This window comes from Calypte anna, chromosome 7 (genome assembly GCF_003957555.1).
Source record: "Calypte anna isolate BGI_N300 chromosome 7, bCalAnn1_v1.p, whole genome shotgun sequence".
Classification (NCBI taxonomy): domain Eukaryota; kingdom Metazoa; phylum Chordata; class Aves; order Apodiformes; family Trochilidae; genus Calypte; species Calypte anna.
Genome location: NC_044253.1, coordinates 36,159,135 through 36,186,949, shown reverse-complemented (window position 1 = coordinate 36,186,949; position 27,815 = coordinate 36,159,135). Strand labels below are relative to the sequence as shown.

At 44.1% G+C, this 27,815-nt stretch overlaps 1 protein-coding gene across 1 annotated transcript; it reads right to left on the bottom strand.

The window, feature by feature from the left end:
- Positions 1-9: 9 nt before the first annotated feature.
- CCNYL1 (cyclin Y like 1) lies at positions 10-26,761 on the bottom strand. The gene is made up of 10 exons (XM_030453988.1): positions 26,441-26,761; positions 15,943-16,017; positions 13,455-13,489; positions 12,543-12,643; positions 11,111-11,146; positions 10,540-10,591; positions 9,102-9,221; positions 7,550-7,716; positions 3,995-4,157; positions 10-1,677 (listed from the first exon to the last, which is right to left on the bottom strand). The coding sequence occupies exons 1-10, from the start codon at positions 26,694-26,696 to the stop codon at positions 1,561-1,563; spliced, it is 1,122 nt and encodes a 373-aa protein (XP_030309848.1). The 5' UTR covers positions 26,697-26,761; the 3' UTR covers positions 10-1,560.
- Positions 26,762-27,815: the final 1,054 nt, after the last annotated feature.

The window sequence follows — 27,815 nt, the reverse complement described above, 5'->3', positions numbered from 1 at the left end:
AAATAGAGTTTATTAGCTTTTCTTTTAATACAAACATGAGAAAGGAAAACCACCTGAAGATGTAGCATTATTTTCAAAATGTCACTGTAATCAATACCTGAAGCGCCAAGTTCCAGGGGCTGGGCAGGCAGGGGCTGGCACCCTGCCCCAGCAAATCCCTGGCAGGGAGTGCAGGCAGCCCCCTCCCACAGGCACCCCCTGCCCCTCAGGGTCAGCTCTGGGGCCCTGGCAGGAGGAGGAAGTGCCCAAAGGTGCCCTGGGGAGGGAGAGCTGCTCTGAGGGCAAACTGCCTGGAATCTGAGAAGGGAAGATACTACAAAGACTTGTCACAGGAAGAGCCTAATAATACTTATCCTGTTTAGAGTTCAGGTTCAGAGCCTGAGAGTAAGCTCCCTTCCCAAGTCTCAGAAAGAGCACACCCCAGAGCCCTAGAGCAGTTGCACCAGATAAAATTCACTTTGCAAAAACAACCAAAAAAATAATAAAAAAGGGTTTTATAGAAAGCTTGTTTTTAATTCTCAGTTGAACACAATATATTTTTTTCAATCTCCCTTGTTGGGTAGTCCAGGAGTATCAAACTCTTTATTGTCTCATTATGAATGTAACTCCCTCCCAGGAACACACCCCCCAGGAGAGCAAGATGGATGCACAATGTCAGCTGTAGGAACTCCACTGGATATAGCACAAGATCTGCAGGAGAGCTCAGAGAAGCAGTGCTGCACACACGCCGTTCACCACTGGATTGCTACACTGCAACGTGGGGATGGTGATGATGTTTCCAGACCAACTTTCTCATTCAATGCCTCAGAAAAATATACAGATTGCATCTCTTCCAGAGCAATGTAAGTATTAGAAAATGAGAAGCACCATAATTCACAAGAAATGCAGCATGGACCCTACACATTTTAACAATACATGAAACCACATCTCTGCCCCAAGTCAAAGCATTCAAAGTCTTTTGACAATCTCTGCTGGAGTGAGGTTGTGGGTGCAGAGCTGGAATTCGTTCCTGCTGGGCAGCTTCTTGGTTATGAACAGATCACCAATAATAGCAGCTTTTAGTAGCCAAACCAGGGAAAAGCTGTCAACACATCTATGCTACTGTTTTCAGCTCCAGGGTGGCTTTGTACTTTTAAGAGTCCCATGTTTTTGTTTTGTTTTAGTTAACACTGCATTGACCTGAAATAAAATGCAGCGAGACTCTGGGTGACAGGGAAGAGGAGGGGAGAACATTGTAGCTATAGTCATGTGGTTAGTGTTTGAATTCTAAAATTTAAAACTACTTATTAAAAACCTCAAGAGTTCACAGCTATAGGCCTACATAGTAAGCAAACATCTGTGGGAGAGAGAAGGAGAGAAGTTTGGTTTTGCACCTCTGGACACATCAGAAGCAGGAGAGAGGTGGTTTGACAGAGGTCTTGTCTTTTGCTCCTCAAGCTCTGGGCTCCCTGGCTCGTTCCCCCTCCTCTCCTCTTGCTGGAAGACACCATCACCACTGGCTGGTGGGATTCCTCCGGCTGCTGGGGATGCTGGCTCACGGTGCTGCCCCTGGCTCTCTCCTCAGGAGAGGATGGCATTAGACCGGCGGATCCCAACTAAGTTATCAGCACTGAAGGATCTCCTCATGGCAGCTTTGGACAAGTCCTTGTATTTGTCCTCACACAGCCGGGAGATGGCCTGCAGACCACACAGATACAGAGTTACAAGGCTGGTACCACAGAGCAGACACTCTGGAGCACAGGCACTGCTCGTTTTTTACCTAGAATGAGGGTAAATAACAGCTGCTTTGGAGGGGAAATAAAGGGCTCTGTCCCCCTGCTAACAAAACCCCTGCCCATCAGGAAGTGAGGAGGTGAGTGGTTTCCACACCCAGCTATCTTCATTCCTTTACCAGTCTCACTACCTATTAGAAAGCTGGGATCCATTTCAGCCGTGGGAGTTTGTGGAAATTATGATCAAAACTGCACCTAGTGGGTAGGTCTGGTGCATGCAGCAAGACAAAATTTTCAGTAGTAAGAAGCCTAATTATTTAAATCCCAGGAACACATGATTGTCCAGAAAACAGTGTGTCCTATTTCTGATTGGAGCCTTCGGGCATTATCAATGCAAATAAATAATACCTGTACTAAAAGGCTGAACTGAAGATCAGTCCTGAACATTTACCTCCATTAATAATTTACCACCTGAGGGACTTTCAGAGTCCTGCCATCAGCTACAAGCCCCAAGCCTACACCTTCCCTTTAAGGCAGCAGCCATTCAGCACAGCCCAGTGTGCTGGAAGTTCAAAAGTTGAAAAGCACTCTGAGCATGAATAAGCTTCTAAATGTATTTTAAAATAATTATTTACATTTATTTCTGCTGACCTTCTGGAGGCATGCATTTGGCTCAGGAGGGGTATTCTTTGAGCTCCCAATGCAAGACCAGGCAGACTCTGCATCCTGTTTCAGTGCTAGCACATCAATCAGCCTCTGCTGACATCCTTAGCCCCAGTCACCCGGGTGGTGTAAATCATGGAATACTAATTCAGTGCTTCACATGGGCTCCTACCAACTGCTTGTGGGCATCTAACCAAAAGGCAGAACTAAAAATTTTAGCAAATGGTTTAAATATTTATCCTGTTTTATAGCTGAAACCCAAAATGTCCTACATGGAGGTATCAGTAAGCGCCTTACGGCACATCACATACTGCTCTGAGAGTTACTCTGGTTTTAAATACCAAGCCCCCAAAGAAAAAACAGAACAGGTTCACAATCTGTAAATCATCCACTTATGCCTGGGCACTGAGCAGTTCAGTAAACAATTTCCTGTGGAATATGAACTGCCCTCCAGCCACATTTACAATTAGTGACAGTGTTAGCTTAAAGTGCAAGTAACAAGGGTGAGGCAAAGCAGAAGAGCTGCATTGCTAACTTTAAATAGAGGAACTTGTGGGCATATCATACTTATCATTCCAAAGGACCAGGAGGGAGCATGCTTATTCCCAAAGTTCAGCCACTTGTGGGACAAAATTTAAAAAATCCTGGCACTTGGCAGAATGGTTGGGGTAGACAATGGAACAATATAACCAAGAATACCACAGTGCACCCTTCTCTGAAAGGGGCTGTGGGATCAGGGCACACAGGGCCTGCCGTAAGGCCTTTGTTGGAAGGTCAACAAAACAACATGCAGAGCCATCAATTAAACCTGGACAGATGAAAGGTTGCATTGATCTGACAAATTCTGTCCTGGGAACCCAGGTAATTTCAGTATTTTCAAAATGCCTTTTCAGAATGTCACAATGTCTCCAACAACTGGGAAGACTGACTCTACAGAAGCTGATTTTTAAAAATGAGCCTTCATAGCAAAAAAGGCTGCAGGGACTCAACAGGCAGAAAGGGACAGTGATCTGTAGTTACACCCCTCTGGACATTCTGAAGGACCCCTAAGAAGCAGTTAGTCCAGAAGTTTGTCTTAAAGCAGCTTTTTTTTTTTGAAAGGTGAGGTTTTAAGTTGTGAAAAAAAATGTATTACTGTTTCTGCAGCTGTCCCCAGACAAATGGTTTATTAAACCACTAGAGCAGTGAGAGTGCTCCCTCTCAACCTAAAAGCAGCTGTGCAGGGGGATGCAGTGGGAAACCCTCAGCTGGTAGGATTTAGAAGGGTCTGAGTGTGACTGTCTCTAGGTGCCTGGAACACGGGCTGTGACCAGGGAGGGACAGACAATCCATTACAGATGACACTAATCCTTTCAATCCTAAGTAGCCTTGCTGAGCTACAGTTCCCAAAATAACATCCATTTTATGGGGCAGCCTGCTAGGCTTCTGTAGCCTCTGCCCCTTCCTTGCCTCGGAAGCTGAGCTGCCAGTTTCAGAAGGTGCTGACTGTAGTCAGAAAGGGGTTAACTGAGCCTGTAAGACACTCATCTAAAAGCTTTAGTTTTTCCAACTGCCGATTAACTCGATTAGCAACAGATGCTCTTCCTACAGGGACAGCATCCGCTGCTCAGCCCATTTACCTCCAGTTTCTGTGCTCTCTCTTTACTGAGAGGCTCCAGCAGAAAGCTCAGGTTATTGTCATCTGCTAGGGAGCGAAGATCGAAGTAGTATTTGGCGTAAACACTGGCAGGAACATTGATATTAAACTGCAGCAGCTCTAGGAAGTGTCTTTCCATCTCGTTCCTAGGAGGTGGAAGGGACAAAAGACAAAGGGGGGAGAAAAAAAAAAAAGAAGATTGTTTTAGCTGGCTGAAACCACTGGAGAGACCTCAGGCTTGTTTTGAAACCCAGCAACTTTGAAGCAGTCCTGGAGAGCTGTGCATGATGAGTTTCAAGAGATGGGTCACGGGGTGGTGCTGAAAGGCAGGGGCAGGTCTGGAGTGCAGCAGCGGTGCTGCCGGGCCGGTGCCTTCTGCCGAGTTCCATTAGTGCAGCTGGACAATTCATCTGCCACTCGCACTCCCAACGGCCCCACGCTGCAGGCAGCAGATGAAAGGAGTGATGTATGCTGTTTATTAGCTCTGAAGAACTTGCAGACATTTTCGCCAGGCTGATAACAGGAAGGGGGGTTATTGAAGTAGAGGAGGACTAACAAAAGGAGTAGGCAGATCACCACGGCAACAAATGGATCTATGAAGAGCTGCTGCTATTATCTCACAGAAAAAAGCCTCTTGAAGCAACATGGATTCATCTCCAATAAATAAATAAATAAGAGGCATTAGGTGGGAGAAGGAATTTTCTCCTCAATAGCATTAGGCAGGATAACAAAGTACTGTGTCAAAGGGCTCTGTCCAGTTTTTACTCACTCGGCTACTTTCACTGGGAAAAAATATTTGGGGAGAGTGCCATGACATGAGAAAGGCTGCTCCAGCTACTGTACCACGGGCCAGCTACAGCAGAGGGGTTCTGCAGAGGAAAAACAGTGTTTTACCAAGTAACCTAAAGGAAACTGCTGGGACCCAAACCATGCACCTCAGTTCCACAGCAGCTTGAGGACTTTTCCCACCTCTAGCTGGCTGGTTGCAGCAGATGTTAGCAGCTGCATAGGCCAGCTGCGAATACACCACAGAAGTTGCACAAATTCAGTGCTGCTTTTTGGGAGCTTATAAAGTGGGTGTTTTACCTATTAGATGAGGGGGAAATCAATGAGGAAATGATCCAGGTTGTGTCCTGAGCTGGCTGGCAGGTCTCGGGATGAATAGCAGCTTTGTGTTTGTTGCTAGCATAGTGGACTGGAGTATCATTGAACTTAGTGCCAAAATTAATTTCCTGTTCATATGGTCATAAGCCTATAGACATGTAAATCAGATAATGTTTTGATGATCAGCTGATCAGAGCTTGATTTACTTTGTGAATAAATGCTCTTCACTGCCCCTTTTGTACTCGCTACACTAATACATTTTAATTGTGTAAAAACACAATTCTTCATTGGATTAACAAGTCTATTAACAGAGCTTTAAAAACTGGGAAAGGATAATGCCCCTGTTTTCTGTGCCTTACTTACAAATACATGTAGCCAAAAGAATGAACAGCATGTGTCCCCTTACAAGCAATCATAGCAAGATTAGCAGCTGCACTGTTAATTTTTCAATGATTATGGCTTCACTCTCATCAAAGCAGGCAAGTTTTGACAAAGGATGATTTCCAAATATCAATTTAATTCCCTTTGATTTTTTTCCCCCATTTGAAATACATAAACCCAATCCAAATAACCAACCCCAAAAATCAAAAGAAAACCCCATCAAGTAAAACTCCACCTTTGCCTTGTTCAAATAAAAAAAAGGTGGGGTTTTTTGGCAGCACCACCAGCCATCTCCAATGCTAGAATGCAGTCGGGGCTGAAATCCTTTCCCTGTCCTTTTCCCCCAGTAATGCTTGCATCCAGAATACCCAATACCAGCAAGTGACTGGTTTAAAAAAAATACTGAAACTACTGAAGCTGACCAATTCACTAAAGTACCAACTATTAATTGAAAGTAGAATTACAAACTAAAAACTTAGTTTTGCTGAGTTTTTGAAGCAGTTTCCAAGGTCCTGATTACAGTGATGTTGTCCAACCCAGGAGCAGTGAACTCTGCCAAGCTGCAGCAGTGTGGCACCTGGGCAGAAAGGGGTTGTACAGTGTCTGCTCATGCCTTAATTCAAAGGCCTAAGTCCTGTCAAATGAGATGGGTTACAAAAAAATCCCATCTTTAAATTGGAGGGGAAAAAATAAGCCTAAATTCAGTTTTATTTTCCCCAGTACCATCTTGGCTTTGAAAAAATCTAAGTACGGACAAGCTCAGGAGACACAGCATCAGCAGTAGAGAATAAACATCCTGCTCATTACAGATTATTTTCAGTGATATCAATTTGATTTGTCTCAAATAGGGCAGGAAGAAGAGACATCAAAAAGAGCAAGATGTACACTCCAGCACTCCTAGCATGGCTGACCCCACTTCAGCCATCTCAGAGTTATTTGCAGCAGAGCTTCAAGTGTGTTCCTCAGCCAGATGAGCTCTCTGAGCCAGGCTCTGAGTGAAGATGCACATTGTGTAAAATCACTAATTATGCTTTCCTGACAGCATGGCAGAGCCCTGCCTTGGGAGACAAAGAACTCCCAGGCAATAGGCATGTCCAAAACAAGGTACTGTGTTTGCTGTGTGTGACAAGAACTAACTTGAATAATGAAGCATGTTCTGGTTTCTGCAGGTAACTCCCCTAGGTTTAGAAATGCTGCCCCCCCACCTAAAAGGAAGGAAACTGGATATTCCTCCTTCTCAAGAGCCTCAAATGAATAAAAAAAATTACTTACTGTGTTTAAGACATCAGCTTTAGGCTGAATGCAGGGAGGTGAGCCTGGGGCAAGAACAGACACAGGGACCCCCCCTGCTCCTGGGGTAAAGCTGAGCCTGCACACGGGGTGGACAACAGCACAGCAGTGGGACAGGACCCAGGAACACATACAGCATGTCAGGAAGTTTATCAAGGGCAGTAAATTCTCAGAAAGACTGAGAATTGAGAATTCTGTTCTCAGCACTGTAGGCAAGTCTAAGAACTCACCCACAGAGTCTGAGCTGCAGCTGGATACAGCACAATGCAAATAGAGACACAAATGACACCTTCCTGCCAGCACCAGCAGCAGTTAGGGGTTCAGACCTGAAGATACCAAGGCCTTGGCTGGATACAAGAACAGACACATCAGTCTCAAGTTATGCCTTACCTGGCAATTTTTCAAATTCTAGAACACAAAAGGCAAGGAACAAATTTTGTTCACCTTTTTTTTTTCCTCCCTCAGGAAGACTTCTGGTGAGACTGTGAGTTGGAGACTTTAGTTACAGCAATGCAAAAAATCAGTGGAAACAAGCAACCACCAAGTCTGGTGGTTCATCATCAGGAGAAAGAAGGTAAAGCTAACTTAAGATACTTACTCAAGTAATTAGAACTATTAATACAATTCTGTCTCAAAGTAGGGTGATCCAAAGATTCCTAGGTTAAAAAAGGGCAGGAGGCTGGGCAGCAGATACGAGTTCTACACATGTGCCAAAGACAAACTTGCCATTACAAAAAACCCACCACAAAACCTTGCAACTTACATGTCCTCAACAGTTATGTCCTTCAGTATTTGGCAATAATCCACATTCCACACAGCCTGATCATCCCAGACTTTAGAAGCCAGCAGAATAGCTCCTAGGACTATCCTCTTCCAGTTACTAGGGCATATGTCAATCTCTGCATAGGTTAAAAGCCTCTCCAAATAAACCTATAACAAGAAAAATAAAAAATTTTTAAAAGCTTTGTGTGTGTAAATAAGACCTAGAGCCAAGTCCTGAGCAGCAAACATGCTAGTCCAGTACAACTGTTTTATCCATTGCCACACAGTCAGTAGTTTACACTTTCAAACTTGAACAGAGATTGTTTTATATGTTCAGTTCCCTAAACTAATTCCAAGGGCCTAATGAAACCTCAGATAAACTCGCTGGTGCAGGAAGCTGCTGCACAGGGCTGAGGGCAGGATCACTCTTTGTTACCAGGGTCTCCGCACACTTTCTTCTCACCCTTTGCTTGTAGTCTTCAAGTGGACTCAAGGTGTTACTGTCATAACAGAGCCATCTAGTGGTAAAATCCACTTCAAAACAGAACATTCCTGTTTTCTGTCTGATTCCTGGGGGTTAGCCATCAGCATCTTCTATCAAAATTGCTCACGTCTTAGGAGAAACAAAAACCTCCAACTAGTTTCAGAGTTCTTGTAGCTCTGTCTGTCTAGCTGCCCCTCTTAATTACTTGTTTCCTTATTAAAGAGAGTCCTCCAAGCTGTGCTTGTTTAACTGTCACACTGTCTTTTGGTGACAGTTCTCTCTGTTCTCCTTTCAGGCTGCTGCTCAGAAAGAAGCCACAATGAAGGCTGCAGTGCAGTGTAAGAGACTGACAGTGCAGCAGCTGCACAGGCTGTGGTTTTTCTTTCCCTTCCTACACACGTCTGTGCATGCATGCAGATGGCTGGCTGTAAGTGATTGCCATCAACATCAATTTTTAATACCCAGCTTGATTTCTGAAACCAAACATCAAACTGTAATGATTTTTTTTTTCTTACTATTGTTCTTAATTTCCAAATACCTCCATGTCACCTGGGGAAAAAATTGTCACCTCTTTAGTTTAATTTTTAAAAGTGTGACAGAAAGGTGGCAATGACTGAAGGCCATAATAATGAGAAAGTTCATCTCCTGGAGTTCCTACAGGATGGATTCTCAGTCCCTTAGGGGGTGTTACTTGCATTATTCTGGTTAATAGGAACCTAAAACTCCCACTTCCCCTCACACAACTGAAATAAAAGATGTCTGTGTCTGATATTTCTATATCCCCCCACTGTTCTGCCTTGCTCAAGCTTCTCCAGCAAGCTACAGATTATGACACAAACAATGTTTGATTGGACAAGACATCAAGCATTACATATTTATGTAAAGAAAGGTAAGTTCCTTTTTAGTGACTGGTTACAACTCTGATAACTCACGTGTACAGGGTCCTCATTATTGACAAGGTTTCCTGAGATATTACCATTATTTACATGTCAGTCTAGCCCTACTCACTCATCGAGGGGAGAAAAACATCTCTCAAAAGCTGCAGTTCCAGTCACCAGGCATCTCTTACCAGTGTCACTATTGCACACTCAGCTGTCAGCTGTGCAGCACTGAACAGTGTCCGTACAAAGCGGTAGATGTGCTTGTGGTCAGGGTCGTGCTTGTAGTAGTCATCTGGGACTTCCTCCCGCTGAAACAGAGGGCTCTGAGTTACTCAAAGGCTGGCTGGCTTCCTCCTGAGGTCACACAACAGGCACACCTGGGGGGCTTCTCACCCACAACTGGTGTATGCACCCCAAGTGAGTGCACTGACCCTAGTGAGCAGCTGTGCAATATTGTGAGTATCTCAAACACACAATAGCTTGAGCTGGTAACATACTTGGTGTGAACACTTTTTATCTAATGGGAAAGAGCATGAGCTACCATCAGTGTTACAGGTGCTAACCATTACCCAGGGAACTCCTTTTAAAGACTAGAAGAGAATGGATTTTCTTTTTTTTTTTTTTTTTTTTTTTTAAATAAAAGGTTTCTCTCCACAAGAGAATCACAGATATATACACAGCAGGGAAGCACTTGCTCTTCAAAAGAGAAAATTAAGAGAGTCTGCAAGGTTCCCTTTCAGCTGAGGAAAAGCTGAAGAACACAGGTCAGTAATTCTGCCACAGGTAGAACAGCCATGGTGGGCACTCAGAACTTGTTCCTCCTGCTCTCAGAGTCAACAGAGCCTGGAGGTGGCCTCCTTGTGCCTGAACCTTTAGGGGACAAGGTGTTCTGAGAGTTCCTCCAGCTCATTAACCTTTCTAAAGGAACTCCAGGTACCCAGCACAAGCCCCATTGCCACAGAAACTGAGGGGCCACGTGTGCCTTTCCTCCAAGCATGACAGGCACCCTCACTTCACTGCTGTCTATGTAGGGCAGGCACAGAGGAGACCTTTAGTGTTCCCTGAAGGGCACAACCATTTTCCTCTGTTCATGCTCATTAAATAGCAGGTAGGCCACATGAAAAGATCCAAAGATGTCAGGTTGCTAAATAAAGAAAAGAAAATGTCTGATGAAGTGGAGTTTATCTTACAGAAATAATTTCCAATGTGAAACAACAGATTCAGGCAGTTAAAAGAGATTTGGACCAGACTTTTTTCTTGAAGTGCCACAGTACTGAAAAAAAATGTTCTGTATATGTCTTCTCTTGAAGTTCAGTATTATTGAGTTGTATTTAATCAAGTGTATAATTCCTAGCACAATGGGTCATATTTAGGGATAAAACTCTACAAACTTAAGACTTGTTTATTAAAAACTGTTTATTAACAAGGCAAATCTGTGAGAGATGAGGCTGTATTCACTCAGGTAAGTCCCAGAGCACCTCCACTGTGTTTATCTTTTTATCTTTATTTAAGCTCAATTTGCTTGGGACCCGGTGCCATTTTTTTATGAATTACACAATTACAGCTAAAAATGCTGAAAAATAACAATACTGATTCACATTCAGGGGATCAAAATTCAACACTTACTGTGAGAGGATGAGATTTTTCATCAAAAATATCCAATGATCTGTCAGAATCTCTAGAAAGTAAAAATCTCTTTTAGCAACAAGGTAATGCTATGTTCCACTAAAAAAAGAGGATATAGGGAGATACTTTATAGTTCAACTTTTCCTGCAATATGGTATGATATTGTATTTTTACAAAGCATTTAATGATGAGAACTTACAACTGAGCATCCAAGAAGCTAAACAATTAATTGCTATCCATGTTCTTGTTATGCTCAGTACAGTTCTCCCTTAAAATGTAAAACTGTCTCATTAATAGCATTTATTTCAAAAAGGCAGCTATAATTTTGCATCTGACTATAACGGGGTTATCTGTACGTAGGACACCTGCCAAAATCAATCTGTACCTCTGTATTTTGGAAAAGCCAAACCAAGTTCCAAGGCTGGTTTGTGGTGAGTTAAAGTGGATTCTCACTCTCCTTTTATGCTTCCTGCTCAGGGAAGGATGTGCCACTGGATGAGTGAGTTACTGACCTCTCCCTGTCAGCACAAGAGGGGGGGAAAAGGAGGCAGCAAAAAAACCCCAAACTCACCTGTTCTTTATATGGTAGAATATTGCTAATGTTACACTAAAAAAGAGAAAGAAAAAACAAAGATTTAACAAGGCAGAGTGTGTGCATCCCACTGCACCACCCAAGCTGCTGTCCAGAACCCTGAATGTCTTTGCTTCCACACAGGTGCCCCAGTACTCTGTGTTTCTGGTGCTGACCTGCCAGTGCCAACTCACATTTCCCTGCCAAGCTGCTGTTGTATTCATTGTGCAGATCTGTGTGCCACAAAATAAATACACCACATTTTAAACACTCACTTTCACTGCCTGCTTAGGTAACATACTGAAAATGTGGCCTGCTCACAACTGAAATATAATAAAAGTCCTACTTGATGTTACATACAGTGTCAGGGGGATTCTGCTGGGGGTTTTACTCTGGCTGCCTAATTTAGGACCTGCTTCAAACAGAGATTAATGAAAGTAATATGCCAGCAATTATTAAAAAAGAGAATATGCCATGACAGTCTAAGCAGGGGAAGAGACCAGATCTCAGCCTGCTGAGTCAATAAGGCACCAGATTTCATACTGACTTTCTTTCCTGGCAGTGACAACAGGCACACTGCCACCACAGGAATCTGTCACAGGGAGGCTCTGAGCTCTTGCCAGTTGTACACCATTTCAAAATGGCACAAGCCATCATCCTTTAGGGTTTTTTCTCCAGAAAAGAAGTGACATGCTAGATGCCTCTGCTTGAAACCAAATTTGAAAGTGACAAATCAGCTTAGACATTTCCAAATGAAATTAAGTGTTAAGCCAGTAAAACCTTCTAGGCCTTTGCCTTACTTTCCCTTCAAGCACAGTAAAACTCTTCTCAGTTCTCAGCTCTGAGCACGAAGTCTCAGAGTTCTCAGTCTGTGCACAACAGGTCTGTCCCCGTGGTACCCAGGCTGAACAGCCATTTTGCTGGAGAACCAAGAGAAGTTCTCAAACTCACCTACCCAAAATAACAAATATATGAAGAAAAAGTAGAAAGGCTAAACAAAGTCCCAAGGCCAGCAGCATACTGCTATCCACAACTAGAGGGCAGACTGACACCACTGGCGCACAGTGGTGCACTACTTCCCTGCTACTCCATACAAAATCCATTTACAGGTTTCCCAGATCGAGTGTTTCTGGATTTGTCTTTCAGTGCCAAGATTTGAGCTCCTTTCTCCAACACACTGTTAAAACCCAAGATGCTGACACACTGGTGCAGTGGTAACTGCTTTGAGACCTTAGTTGTGTCACTGGAAGCAAGCTGGCTTCACCTGTCACCATTTCCTCTACATCCTTCCTTGGCACCCTGAACAAGCAGTGCTGGGCTCCTCCTATTCCAGCCTGTAACTGCTTTTGGAACAGACAAGACCACCACAGCCCAAATAAACCTTGCACTGGCACTGCTGCTCAGCTCCTTGCTGGTGCAAACTGATTCTTACCACTTTATTGTGCTTCTAAGGTTCGGCTGACTGACAGTGCTGTCATCTATAAATATTGTTGAGCATGAGCTGTATTTTTTTGTAAGCTGCCCAGGAGAAACCTGAGGGGGGGAAAGAAAAGACAAAAGAAGATAAATGCATTCAGGAAGAGGGATTCCATGAGCTTTGGGTCACCATGCAGACTTCCCTGAGCATTTCTAGGGAATGCCTCACACTAGAGCTAGGACGTCAGAATTGAGGGAGGAGTTTTAATCAAGCAGTTCAAGATTCATTAGGATTTGCCAGAATCCTCTTAAATGCCTCGTCTAAAAAGTTGAAAGTCTTCCATATGAAAATGTTGGCACCCTTCACAACTCAATAGATGCCTGGGAATATATCCCATTCCAGCTGAAGTTTGCCAGCAAAACCAATCCAATCACACTTCCCTTGCTGCTGGCAGACTATGGCTGAACTGTAATTGAAAAAGAAAGAAACGAAAAAAGAACCACCCCCATAATTATACTGAATACAAAAGGCTTCATAATGGGATACTTTTCTTACAGCAAGTCCTGCAGTGATGCTCAAACAGCAAGTCGTTTAAGACTTGTCATCTCAGCTGGGAAATTAATCCAGTTTTATTTCTGTATAAAAACCAACAATGTAGGCAGTTTGATTTTATTTTCTCCTTTACTGTTCTGAAATGCTCAAGAGTGACAGAGCAAAAATAAATCCATTCTTATTCTTCTGACATCAGCCATTCTATGCTCTGTGCCCGTTTGTTTTTAAAGCCAGGCAAAGATAAAACTATCTTGCTAAGGAGGATTTTGAATATGTGTTGGACTAGATGCCTACAACAGTTGTGTCTTGAGTCTGTCTTTGCCACAACACACTGATATCATTTCTGTAGCACACTTACTTAAGTATCAGACTTACATGATTGATGTGGTTACTCTTCCTCTTCTCTCGCACTAGAAAGAGGAAGAAAAATTGTGAACCAAAAGGCTTCTGAAATACAACCCCAGTTTACATTCAGTAAAGTCATTCTATTAACTTAAGGCTTCTGAAATATGTATATTAAAACTTTCAAGTTTGACTTTAGCTGTCTGAAAAAGTATATTGATAAAAAATGCTGAGTTTTGTCAAGCTAATAAACTGCTCCCAGCTAACCATATGTACACTGAGGAGCTGCTTCTGCCCACTGCACTAAGGGACAAGCATCTCAGCTTTGAGAAGCTGCTGTATGCCATGGAAACTGCAACACCCACCAGCAACCATCACTCTGACCCTGCCCAAGGCACAGAAGGAAGGTGCCCAGCAATAGACTCGTGTTCTCTCTCCTCCTGCCAGGCAGCAGAAGATAAAAGGTATTTATTTCACTGTGCAGAAGATGCTGGCACAACGGGGCCAATTTATCCTGGAACTGCAACTGTGTTATTGGATCATTGTAAGCTGTCAGCTTCTCAAAAAGCCTCTGAGGTTTAACTTCTGCTGCAACAGCAGCACTAGGACAGAGCTGGTAAAGCACAGCTCAGCACCTGTGACCAGCCCAGACAGCTCTACAGGGTTTAGGTTTGGGACAAATTCTCTTACATATTTAGGAAAATCAACAACTGGAAGAGACATCATTTTTTTTTCTTTTTCTTCTCTTTTTTATCTTCTTTTTTCCTCTTCTTTTTTTCTTTTTATTTTTCTTTTTATTATTTTTTCTTTTTTCTTTTTCTTTTTTTTCTCTATTTTTTTCTTTTTCCTTTCTTTATCTTTCTTTTTTCCTTTTTTTCTTCTCTTTTCTTTTTTCTTTTCTCTTTTTCTTTTCTTTTTCCTTTTTTCTTCTTTTTACTTTTCTTCTTTTTTCTTTTCTTCTTTTTTTCTTCTTTTTCCTTTTCTTTTTTCTTTTCTTCTTTTTTTCTTCTCTTTTTCCTTTTCTTTTTTGTTTTTTCCTTCTCTTTTTCTTCTCTTTTCTCTTTTTTTTCTTCTTTTTACTTTTCTTCTCTTTACTTTTCTTTTTTCTTTTTCTTTTTTTCTTCCTCTTCTTTTTTCTTTTCCTTTTTTTCTTTTTCTTTTTTTCTTTTTTTTCTCTTTTTTTTTTGTCTAAATCAGAACTTGTACTCCTGACAATATCTCAGTGAGAAAGAACTTAGGGTATTAATTCTACAAGAGATTAACTACAGAAAAACTACAGTGAAATTAGAAAAGAGGTTACTCTGCCTGACTTCTCTGTAAAAATACCCTGTAAAACCCAATTCACTCAACTAACACAAACTCAGGAGAACAGTTCAGCAGTTATCACCTCCCCTAGCAGAGCATTTTTCTAGATGAACACAAGCAGACACACACCTCAGTACCCTACAGCTGAGGAGTGCTGAATCCTGCTTCAGGCTCTCTCCTGCCAGGCTGCCCCAGGAACTGTGTCACCTTGCTAATTACAGCTTCAGGAGCGCTCATTTCAGAGGCATCTGAAATGTGTGGGTCAGATCCTCTCTTTGAGGACTGACCTCAGAGGCAGGGAGGGAAGAGGCAAACATTTCTCCACTGCTCACACATCACCTGAGCTTGCCAGGTTGATACAGCTGATTATGTTACTACTGCAACTGCCAGACCTGTCAGAATAATTCTACTTCTCTGTGGCAAGGCTATGCCAAGGTACAAAACACAGCAACTTTTCACCAACACATCTAATCTCAAGTGCAATCAACAGTGCTTCAAACAAGAGCCAACTGTCAAAGGAACAGAAGCATTTTTAAAAGAATATCTTAAATTCCTTTTTTGTTGCAATGTTGCAACTTTACAATTTACTGTTGGCAGGATTCTTCTTTATTTGTGCAGTATGGAAATGCTTCTATTCCTTAACAGCATTTGGGAATGCACAGGCTGTAGTCATTGCTCAAAATTAACTTTATTCAGTAAACAAGGGATCTGCAAAGAAACTGAAAGCCCAATACCTTTATGCAATTAAAAGTAGGATTTGAGAATAATTACACTACTGAAACTATTCAAACAGTTTAAAACAACATACTCCAAAGCAACTGGTTTAGACTGATGGCTTAAGCCTATTACTCCTTACAGAAAACTGTCCTCTTTTTTATTATTACTTAAAGCATTTTTTAAAACAGTCCTTGGTCATAAAAAAACCAACCCACCACTCATTGTTTGAAGCTCAAATCACACAGTGCAGAGAGCTTTGCTCCTGCAGACTGATAGGATCCAGACTGAAATTTCCTGATACTTAAGTGTTTAGAAGAATGTTATTTTAAGTGCTAAGTAAAGCAGCCCATGAGCACATTTCTGTGTAAACTCACAAATTATTAATCCCTACGTTTTCACAGAATTTAAGCAATCTAAGTGTTCCCAAGCTGTGTAATTAAACCAGGCAGCTATTCTTCCAGTTTTCTTCCCGCCTTTTTTTAAATTGGAAAACACTTACCATCTGTTTGAGACTTGCTCAGGAAAATTGTGCTTGCTCTGGGATGATCAGATGGATTCGATTCCAAGGCTAAATCTGAAACAGAAAGGAAAAAAAACAAAGAGACTTTTAGCAGAAGGTGATGATTCTGAGGATTCCCAACCAGCCTTAAAATGCTGAAGCACCGTGATGGAGACAAGATCAGAAACACACAGAACAGGCTCCCCACAGCAAAGCCTTACTGTAGCCAACATAAATAAAAATATTGCATTTTCCTCTCTGAAAAAAAGCCTGAGCTTTTAAGTAACTTTTACAGTGCTGCTAAATATCAAAACATGGCTCTTACACCGTTCTGCTCTTTTGGAATTTCAAGTAAACCCCTGTACAGCTAATGTGTAATTACTGAAGAACAAATTGACTGCTTTTATCCTTTGTCACAATAAAGAAGTGATGACATCAGCTGAGGATGTATTACTCAGATTAAGATGGGAGTGATCCCAGAGAACTCAGAACTCTGGTTAAACAGTACCAAAGCACAGACACACAGTGCCTCGGTGGGGGAAGCCTGGAGGAGGTGAATTACTGCAGCCAAGCCTCAGCCACACGGAGCTGAACTGCCCCGTGTCCCCAGGGCCCCTCATTCCACATCCCCCCACCAGGGGACACACGCACCCTGCTTTCCAATGACTTGGTGTACACTGACCTTACCCCAGCACTACTGCTCCCAGATGCACAACACTGTGATTTTGAGTCTCTGCTGTGTTAGGTTTTTGTTTTCAGATGCCTGAATTTAATCATGCAGTTAAAACTTAAGAAGTCCTGGTTTAGAAGGCCAACAACAGTATTTGCCTTACAGCTCATACTTGAGGTACAGCACACTACATTCTCTGAAAAAAAAAATTAAAATAAAATCCAGCATACCATACTGGTACCTCTTAACATCTCAGTAAAACAGAACAACTGTTCTTTAAAACTTGCCCACAACGTAGAGGTCCTGGTACCAAATGAATAAAATCATGCTTAGGATCCAGTGGAGAAACCAACTCTAGTTTCTTATGCGAGCACTTAAAAATCAAACCTTGACACAGACCAAGGAATTCATTAATAGTGGCAAATATTAACCAACTTTTTAGATTTGATAAAGGAGCAATTTGGAAGTGGAAGTATTTGGCTAAGTATGACCAACAGGCAGAAGTCTGCAATACAGAGACTGAAAATACAGATGCTCCTCAGCAGGTTAGGATGCAAACACAGAGCAAACAAGCAAAGGAACACAGACTCCAGTTCCTCAGCAGTGCTGCCAGACAGAGGATGCTTCCTGAGGCAGCCAGTGTACCAGCACCCACAGCACACATTACACAGCCAGAGTTATGGTCACTCATCAAGTCCAAGACACACAAGAAGTGTGTGACCAACTGCAGCTCAGCTCCTTATCCCACAGTACTGTGCCCTTAGCAGAAGCAATCCATCTGCTCTGCTATTGCCAGAGACCGCAAAGAAAAGATGCATGGAGTAGCAGACTGCCTCCCTGTAGCTTTCCCTTCTAAGTAGCCAGAGAATTTTAACCTTCCTGTCTCTGCTGTTCTCTCTGGACAATGCTATTTAACGAGCAATGTAAAAATAAGCCACATGATTTTCTCTTCCTAAACTGCCAGAGTTGTTCATGAAATAGCAAAAAGGAACAGCCATACAGGTGACGAAGAAAGCATAAGGTAAGAGGCAGATAAGGATGTGAGAAGAGGCAAAGTGCAACAGGAAACACAGCAAAAGAAAAGCCAGGGGAAGGGATCAAGCTGTCTGTAGTTAAAACTCACAATCTAAGTAACTCTTAATATTTCATCCTGGCAGCACTCAGGTAGCCAAACTCAAGACAGCTAACCCAGAAAATAAGAGTAAGTCTTAATTAGGAGCTGTTAGAAAGATGTGTAATAAAAAGCTCAAACACCACAGAAAGCTATCAAATGGAAAGCAGCAAGGTGTGCCATAGGATGAACAGAAACAATAGAAATTAAAACATGCAGTAACAGGAATGAGAGAAACAACAGGATGGTACAGAATGCAAAAAAACAACTCCAAAATACTTGTTCTAGAGACTGTCAGCTCAAAGCACGTTTTCTCTCAGACCCTCACACTTAGCAACAGGGAAGTGAGCAGGGAAGAGTCCCACCAGAAATGAAGGCCATGTGGGACCTGCACAGCTGCCCTCCCAGAACCGTGTATTAAAAATCCCCCACATTTATCTGCATCTCCTGGTGCCATCTGAGGAACTGTGGTACCACGGTGTTTGTCAGACCAACTTGGTCTCACAGAGAAGCCTGAACTTGCTCCCCTCTGATTCTAGAGGCTGCCTCTCTGCAGGCAATCCCAGCTCCTGCCACTGCCGCTGTGAGCTCCCTGAGCTGAGCACAGCACACAGCTCCCCACATCGCAGCTCACATTACTTTTATAAAACCAAACCTCTGACCCTAGCTCGGGATCTGTCCTTTCCTCAACACTAAATCGGCACAAAGGCTGCTTTTGCTCATCCACACCACGTAAAATGGGTGTGAGTTTTAGGAATTTATAATGCTGGCCGCTTTCCTACTGTTGTACACACCCCCTGGTCTGACTTCTAACTAGCGAGAACACACTTTACACACTGCAGCATGCTCCGTGTATTCTCTCCTAAATAAAGCTGACAAAGATGTCACTGTTACCAAGCAGCACTCCTTTGACTATTTCACTATTTCAGAACACAATTGCATTTCCTGTAAAAGTTTTATGCCCATCCTCTGCTTTACTAGACAGCAGTACATTTTGGTATAAGATATAAAACATTAAATCATTACATCACCTCTTTGCTGTAAACTGGATTTCTTCCCTTGCTCAGTGGGTTAATTAGCTTTGATTCATGTTTGAGCTTCCCTTATATTTCATTATCTTACAGTGTGAAATATGTGAGATACTTAACACTCCCAAGAATTAAAAATTCAAACAAATTAGACTGGCAGATTTGCCAAGGCATTTCAGAGTCTTATTCCTAACAATAGCTTCATAGAAATGATCTGTCTTTTAAATTATGTTCCTCTATCTTTATTCCCAAGATCACCAATTCTGGTTTATGAAGCGTTTACTCCACACCAGCCACATTGAAAGCACCACAGCACCCAGAGGTTGTCTCCCATTTGCCTTCTCCAGTCATGCCCCCAAACAAACACAGGCTTGTCTGTCCTTTAAACCATACCTGGGTGGCCCCTTCCCCAGAATGAAAGCACTTGGACCTCCTGATTATCCATCTCCAACACAACACACCTCTCTTCCATAACAGGATGGACTCAAAAGATACAAAACTCACTCTGTTTTCATAACTAATACCAGCAAATGTGAACACAGAAAGGCCTGGATCTGTTGTGTAACAAAGTGCTTTTAAACCCAAGCATTTCTCAAAAAAAAGGAACTCTTATTTTGAGGGAGAATCTTGGTGAAAACAATCTTAACCAATGCTTGCATGTGCAGAGGTCCCTTGAAAACACTGACTCCCCAGAGGAAACCAGCACTTTATTTAAAAAGGAAAACAACTAAACCCAACCCACACAGCTGGCCTTTGTGCACTGAAAGATTCACTGAGGCTGGAAGGGACCTCCTGAGATCACCCAACTCCAATCCCTTCTCAAGCAGGGTCAGGGACACCAGTCTGCCCAGGACTCTGTCAGTCAGGTTTTTAATACCTCCATGGTGATCCCACAACATCTTTGGTCAGCCTGTGCAGTGTCTGACCACCCTCATTGTTAAATTAGTATTTCTAAAGATTGTGACTTCACACAACAGGCAAGAAGGATGTTGTAAAGCTATTTACCTTATGGCACTACTACAAGAACAGTAGGATCACTACAAATACCCAGCACATATCTAAGTGCACTGTAACATTTTAGAAGGCTCTAGAAATTGCCTCAATACACAAGCACTCTTCATTAAGCATGAAATATTTTCTCTTTTACACCATACTCCTAGTGGAGTGGGTTCAACAAGAAACCAACCCAGTAAGCATTTCAAATTTGCTACTAAAATCAGAAGAATTTAGAAAGCAAGCACAAACCATCTACTAACTACTGTGTGCTAGATGGGCTTCAAGTTATCTATCAACTTCCAACAGCTCATTACAGACGAGTTTCTGTACTACATGTACTGTAGGATCATTTAAAAAGGAGAAAGAACTGGTTCCATGATGTCCACTTTTTATTCACCACATAGACCTTCTTCATATGTGACACAGCTCACTACCATGAGAAGCTAAAGCAGAACTGCACAGCTGTCATTTTTCAACTGAGAAGCCAAAATAACAATTTCTAGCTGTACACATTAAAGACCAGCCAGATTTTACACTCCTGGATCCATGCTGATAACTGCAAGTGTAAGGGAAGCTTTCCTAGAACAACTCTTCTAGTGCTTTGCCCCACTTCTCTGGAGATCTGGCTCAGAAATCAAAGCAGGGGAGCAGCAGAAACTCCAGTCTCTCCTGGTGTCTGCAGGTAGTCAAAATAAGAAGCACTGCACTTTGTGCCACCTCATTTAGGAGAGGTTTATGTTAAGCTTTCTCCTCTTCCAACTGCTCACACTGATGCAAACTTCAAACCAAGTTCAGGCTTTTGTGAAAATGAACAGCTTCATCAAGATTTGTGCCATTTTTAGGCACAAGCTCAAACACAGTCACTCTTTACAGTTACTTAGTGGATTCTCAGCTTACCTGCAGCATGTTCTATAAAAATAAGGAACTATCTGCATAACAAAACTAGTCCCAGTTTTACTGAAAAGCTTTTTTTCATGTCTTTGAAAGAACCTGGCATTCAGCAGTTTATTATCAGAGTCTGACTGACATGTTTGATGACAAACCAGTGTTACTTTTCACACTGGAAAAACAACAACTACGTTTGATTACTGCAATGACTCAAGACACTTCCAGAACTCAAAGAGAAGCAAAGCCCTTCTGTGAACACACAGCTCATCAAACAATGCACAATATTACTCGTTTTTGTGGGATTTTTGTATAAACTGCTGAGGAAACTCTGATATTTGTATCACCTGCAAGCATCATCTTCAGTTGTATTCATCTGGCTTTATGGCACATTTAAATAAATTACACCAAGCTTTTTAAGACAGTTGAAAATATTTGTCTCCAAGTGGAAACATTCAGAGTTTTCTTCTGTAAATATGAACTTCTAGTGAGTGAATTAAGCGTGAGAATTCAAACTCTAGCTGCAATAAATAACAAAACAAATAGATTTTAAAATCTCAAAATGAGTTTGTTGGCTACAGATCCAAGGTCTGGGTTCTTAATGTTTGGCAGCATTTTCCTCCTGTCTCCCACAGTAACTTCATCTTTTCTATATGTGGAAGAAACATTGTTAGAAACCTGAACTTAACTGCATAATGTGGATCTGGGAGGAGTAGGTTTTTGTGTTTTGTTGGCTCACACCAGAATTCATTCCCCTGTTAGTCAGCTTTTCAGAATGACCTCACCACAATGATGTCACTTGAGAGAAGATACTTCCAGCCACAAAACTTCTGCTAGGCTACATCTACCCTGACAGAAGGGAAAAAAAACAAGCCTCCCAAAGAAAGCCAGAAGGGAAAAGGATCCTAGAGATAAGTTACATGAAAATCACAGTACAACAAACAAAGCTGTGAGAGTCCAGCTGTTAACTTAAAGCTGCTAAGTCCCACTAAACCATGTCCCTAAGCACCACATCTCCTTGTCTTTAAATACCTCCAGGGATGGTGACTCAACCACCTCCCTGGACAGCCTGATTCAATGCTTCGAAATTTCCTTTCAATATTGCCCATTTTATGGAAATCTCTGTTTTAGTAGCTGGTATACTGGAAGCCTTAAGAAACACCAAATCAAGCCAACCAGTTTCCCTACATATGAGCTGCATGTATCTATGTTCCATGCCAATTATTCTTAAAAACTCAAGTTTGACAAGAACTTGATCACTGTGGAAGTCTCCAAGATTTCGTGAAAAGAGAAAAGGGTAAATGATTCCTTAAAGCATAAGAAGAGAAATACAGATACTGTACTACAGTCCCCACATTTGTAGAGCAATATCATCATTTCTGATCAACTTGGCAATCCAGTCATTTCCACATCAGGCACTTTACAGATCATTTCATGAAGGCCATGACATTAGGCATCTTATGCCAACACCATAGGAGGTGTCTGAGGCTTGTAGAGTCAATTCTTTCACATTTGCCAAGATTCCATACTATTTGTAACTGCTATAAATACTTTTGTAATCAATTCCTAGTCAGCCCTAGGAAAGCAATACTGGAAGTTCTGGAGAAAGAAGAGTGTAAGTCAGGTGAAAACCTCAGTGAGTAAAAGTTAAAAAGGAGAGGGAACACCAGAAGAGGGACAGGATCATCTGTTGATTTTCCCCCATAACTTCCTATCTGTCTGCCAATGCAGCTACAGATCTTCAAACAAACAGAGAGGCATAAAACCCAAAACAAGACTGTTAAATTCTTCCTGAGTGAAAACTGCTGGCAATAAAAAGCTGATTTCTTGCAACAGTGTTGGATTTTTTTGTTTGTTTATTTGTTTTGGGTTTCTGATTAACTTACTAACATTTTAGCCAGTATTTTTAAAAAACAGGCAAAAAAACCCTCCACCCACATGCTTGAAGCAAGCTGACGTTATGTAAGAGAGCAGAACCAGCAGTATTTAGGCCTTCTGGAGGGAGGTTTACAGACAAGCTGTGGTGAAATCATCTCCCAGACAATCAATAAATTCCCTTATCTGTTCATCTTCAGCACTGGTCAGGAACTGAGGCATGCAGGTAACATCAAGCTTGCCCCTGAGAGCCAGGGGGCTGTTGAAAAAAGAAATGTAGGCTCAGGGGTGCCTGAAGAGTTATTCTAGGCACCAGACTGTCTGAGTCTGCCCAGGTGCCTCTCACTAACTTCATTCTCTTCTTAACTCTCCTCTCCCAAGTCCCCTTCCATTTGTTTTCCCACCTAACCTCTGTGTGATGCCTGCACCCCCCTCAGCACTCCTCTGCTCAAAACTGCTCAACTCAGTAAGCAGCAGTGGTGAGATAACCTTTGAAACTAAAATGAGAAAACTTGGCCAAGAAACACCTTGTTCTAGTTTTATCCAAAGAATTTATGAAAAGTTAGATCTATGTTTAAACACAGGGATCTGGCAGGAAAGTGTCAGCCCTAAGAAATTCTCCCCTAAGTAACCACAAGAAGTATGACAGGAAGAAAAGCCCAAAATAAAGAGTAGCAGACACTCATTTAGAGGGAGGTGAAAACCAACCACAACAACAAGAAAAGCAAGAACCCCAGTAATCAGCAAAGCCAAAATGAACATTAAGATCAAAGAGCTGCCATTGCCAGGACTAGAGGAAAGCCTTTTTGGTTAATTCAAGCTGCTTCAGAATGTCCTTTGCCATGTTGAAAGCAGAAACAATGCTCAGCTGAACACAGCAAGCAGCTTCAGGTTCAGGTTAGCTTTTTGGTGTTTAACACTAGCAGCAGGCATAAACCTATTTGGAAGCAGCTACCTTCACAAGGTCACGTTTATTCACGTTTACTTAATACAACTTGGCTGAGCAGGTCAAAGCACAAGTGCAGGCTTCTCATTCTGAACAGCCATGCAGTGAACAGGCTCTGGCTCAGGATCTCGAGAACTCTAAAACACAAAGTCACTACTGAAATTCTCTCTCAGTGTATCTGACAGTCCCTTCCCTCTGGAACTAACTTTTGTTGAAACACTACACTTTCAGCTCCACAGCACAATTTATCTCCATCCCACTTACCACTCCTTTTTTGTCTAACATAAATACCACTTCAGAACCTCTCCATTTTAAGAAAGTGAGGCTGTTCCTGTTTAATTCTGATCCGATACAGACAATCTAAGCAGTGCTAAGTGGAAAGCAGTGCCTGTTAAGCAGCGTGCTGGACAAGCTACACAACAACCCCCATTTAAGAGCACAGATGTGTGAGGAGGACCACGTCCTGCTTGCTACAAAAGACAAGACAAAGCAACAAAAACAAAGAAGTCCAAAGCTCGCTTGGTAACTTCTGCATTCCCAATGCAAAGCATCACAAGTGCAAAAGTATTCCGACAGACTCAAGAACAACAAACAACTTCAAGACAGAAATTTAAGGAACGAAGCATCTCCATTGCTTTCTGATATATTTAGCTGTATTCTTAGAAACTCCTAGAACCGAGCAGCATGGAACAAAAATAGCCAAGATGAGCTTGACTTTTTTCCCCAGCAGCACTCTGGTTCCTCCCTGCCAGAGTATTTAAGAAAAGGCCAGTTGCTAGGTTCCCAGCCTTCAGTTATTGACAGAACTGGCATCTTGGCCAACCTGTAACAATACAAATCAAGAAATTATGGAAATAATCTTTTCCCTCAAATGAAACTAGGGCACTTGAGCAGCAAACTAATGCTCTGTAGTGGCCAATGACACAGAAACATACAGGCTGCTTGCATGGTTTGGGAGTGCTGACAGCCAGCTCTTACATACTAGAGTTAAGAGGGATAAGCACAGCTATCTGCTATGTATGCAAGTGCTGCCTTTATGATTTTCATACAAGGTTACAAGTGAAACAGCAGTATCACTTAAAATGTCAGTCTAACCTCTGTTTCATAACACTCAATTTCAATCTTCAAAAATCCTATCTTATGTTTTGAACTACTTCAGTCCTACCCAGCTAGCACTTTACAAGACTCAAAATTGAACACAAGAAGTTTTGTTTCAAATATTGACCACCCAGAACTGTGTTTTCACAAAGATAACAAACTTCGATACTTCCTGCAGCCCTAAACAGTTATATCAACCAGAAAACCATATATAAATAGCACCTATCATTGGCAGGGCTCCTTCTGAGGCCAGGCAATGGTGAACCACACACCACTGTAAAAGGATCTTTAACATCATCCAAAACATACACTACTTACACATCTCTTATCTTAGGACTACCTTCTGCCTCAAGACTAAAGCATTCATAGCCAAAAAAAAGTAAAGTTTGTGATAGACGCCTACTGTCTTAATGCATATGCTTTTATTCATGTCTATATGCTTTTATTTGTGTCTACAAGCTCAAAATATTAAATAATTTTCTACTTCAAGGCCAGTTTTGATATCAGGATGATTCCACAATTAAGCTCAGTTACCTAGCACTGTAGACACGATCACATACTACAAAGAAACACAACTCTTATTCTGGAATGGATTTATTTAGTTTAGGCATTTTTGCTTGGTTTACCAGAATCTTTGGAGAGTTTGACTCTTTTCCCTAAAGAAAATAATGGATGAGTTGAGATTTCTGCAATATCTTCTCACAAAGATAAAGTTTTACTTCTCCTAGATGGCAAACATAATTTGTTCTACATTGCACAGCTGTCTCAAAGGAGCTCCAAGGGGCTGACTGCTCCCTCTCGTCTAACAACTGCACCACACGGTGCTGTGCAGAGCTTTGCAAGTTTAGTAATCCCATTTCTGAAGGTTTCCTCACACTCCTCTGTGTGAGCCAGTTTCTGATAGCCAAAATATACTAGTTAAGTTCTAGACAAGTATGTAGGGCCAGGGATAATTGTTACTGTATGTGAAAGATGACAGGCTATCTTTTTCAACTGACTATTTTACACAGGTGTGGTAATAATTACCAAAAGGAATAGCCAGGTGCTTGTTAATTAAACCGAGTTTTAACTATCCTGAGCTATGATCCTGTGCTGCGTGCTCTCAGTACCACCTGAGCAGGCAGGCAGACAGACAGAGAAGAACACCCCGAACCTGTTACACGTTGTCTGGGTAACTCAGGCACAAGCCTGCAAGCCCTCCCCAGGCATGTCCGTAAAGGAGATGCACTGCAGAGCACGTCTGCGCCTTCACACTGCTCCGGGTAGAAGGGGAAGGCAAACAGCCGCTCTCCTAGGAGCTCCAGTACCCAGAGCTACAGGCGGAACAACCTCGGTGAAGTGACTCTGTAACCGAGCAGTCTGCACAGCCAGATTACCAGTGACCCCCAGCCAGCCACAATGATGTCATGGGCACACAATCTTTGCAATTCTTAACTCCCTTATTCCCCAAACACCCTCTTCCTTCCTCTTGTTCAACACGGGCTGGAAAGGCAAAAGCTTTAGCGAACTGCCTCAACATTCCCACTGAGGCTCCACCAACAACCAGCCAAGACTTCCAGCACCGGGGCTCCCACACCCTCCTCGAGGGAACCTTAAGTTTCCTCGCCTTTCCTGGGGCTCCCAACCCCGCCGGCTCCCCGGCACTGACCGAGCCGCGGCCGCCGCGGGGAACTTTGCTTAGGGAGCGGCGGGGCCGGGTGGCGGCAGGCCAGACACCCTCCCCCTCCCCGGGGCTGACCGGGCCGCCCGCTCCCCCCGCCGCAGGGACAAAGGGGGAGGCCGGGGGGTGGGTGGGAAGCGCCTCAGCCCAGGTTGCCGGTCTCCCAGGGCTCGTCGAGGCGGAGACAGCGACGCGTTGCCCGGTGCCCCCCGCCGGCCCCGCCGCTCACCATCCGGGAACTCCCGGTCGCTGATGTGCTGGAGGTGCGGGCCGCCACCGCTGGGATCCGAGTCCCCCGACTCGGCCTCCGCCGATCCCGAGCCTCCTGCTCCTCCTCCCGCCGCTCCGCCGCCCGCCGCCGCCGCCGCCTGGTACACGTCCGCCCAGCGGTCGGGCCCCGGCGCTGCCCCGCCGCCGCCTCCGCGGGCCCGGCTGAGCTTGGGGCTGGCGTCCGGGGATACGCAGCAGGTGACGGTGTTGCCCATGGAGCTCGGAGCTCCCCCGCCGGGCCCCGGCTACGCGGCTCCCGGCTGGGGCGGGGGTAAGGGGGGCGGAGGGGAGGGGGGGGAGCCGCGGCGCCGGGCTGCGGGCGGTCGGGGCGGTCGGGGCGGGGCGGCGGGCGGGGCTCTCCCCTCAGCCCCTCACTCAGCGCCTCAGCTCCGCCGCCTCGCGCCGCCCCAACCGACGCCCGCGTGAGCCCCCCCCCGCCGCCTCCCGCGCGCGGCGACCAACGGACCTGGCGCGAGCGGCCACCTTCCCGCGGGCCGCGGGGCGGGGGGGAGGGGGAGGGGAGGACGAGGGAGGGCGGGAGGGAGGGAGGGAGGGGAGGGGGCGAGGAGGGTGGGGCAAAGGCCCGGCCACGCCTCTCTCCTGCCCAATCACCGCCCGCCGGGGCGCCGCGTGACGCCGCTCCGCCAATGGGCGCGGGGCTGGGGGTCACGCGGCAGCCGCCTCGCCCTTCCTTCCCCCCCCCCCCCTCCCTCCCTCTCTCCCCTCCCCGTCGGGTGCACGCGCTGGGCCCCGCCCGCCGGCCCGCACGTGCCGCAGGGGCTGAGGAGCCGCAGCGATGCGGGAATGGAGGAGCCCCCCCCACAGCCCCCCCGTTACCCCCGTGGAGAGGGCTGCAAGGGGGAGACCTCAGAGCACCTCCCAGAGCCTGGCGGGCCCCGGGAAAGCTGCGGAGGGACTCGGTGCAGCGACAGAACGCGGGGCGATGGCTTTAGAACAGTGGAGACTGAGAGATGGGGAAGAAACTCTGCTCCGAGAGGGTGCTGAGCCCATGGTTGCCCCAGAAGCTGTGGCTGCCCCATACCTGGCAGTGTCTCAGCCCAGGCTGGATGGGGCTTGGAGCAACCTGGGCTGTGGGAGGTGTCCCTGACCATGGCAGGGGGGTTGAAGCAGAGGATCTGTAAGGTCCCGTCCAACCCAAACCGTTCTATGATTCTATGGATAACATGAATCATGTCCTGCCTGCTTGCCCCGCAGCGATTCCACACACCAGCCCAGAGGCTTGGCAAGGGCTGCAGGAAGCCTCGGTGCTGCCTTTGTGAGTTCAAGAGGCTGTTTGTCCATCTCACCCCATTACTAAAGGTTTTAAGGGCTTC

What these genes read in the sequence shown, in the direction of transcription:
- CCNYL1 (XM_030453988.1), bottom strand. Translation starts at nt 26,696, where the DNA reads ATGGGCAACACCGTCACCTGCTGCGTATCCCCGGACGCCAGCCCCAAG. An exon ending in CGACCGGGAGTTCCCGGATG is followed by an intron (nt 16,018 to 26,440) that starts GTGAGCGGCGGG and finishes TTTCTGTTTCAG; the next exon opens with ATTTAGCCTTGGAATCGAAT. An exon ending in GACATAACTGTTGAGGACAT is followed by an intron (nt 4,158 to 7,549) that starts GTAAGTTGCAAG and finishes TCCACCTCCTAG; the next exon opens with GAACGAGATGGAAAGACACT.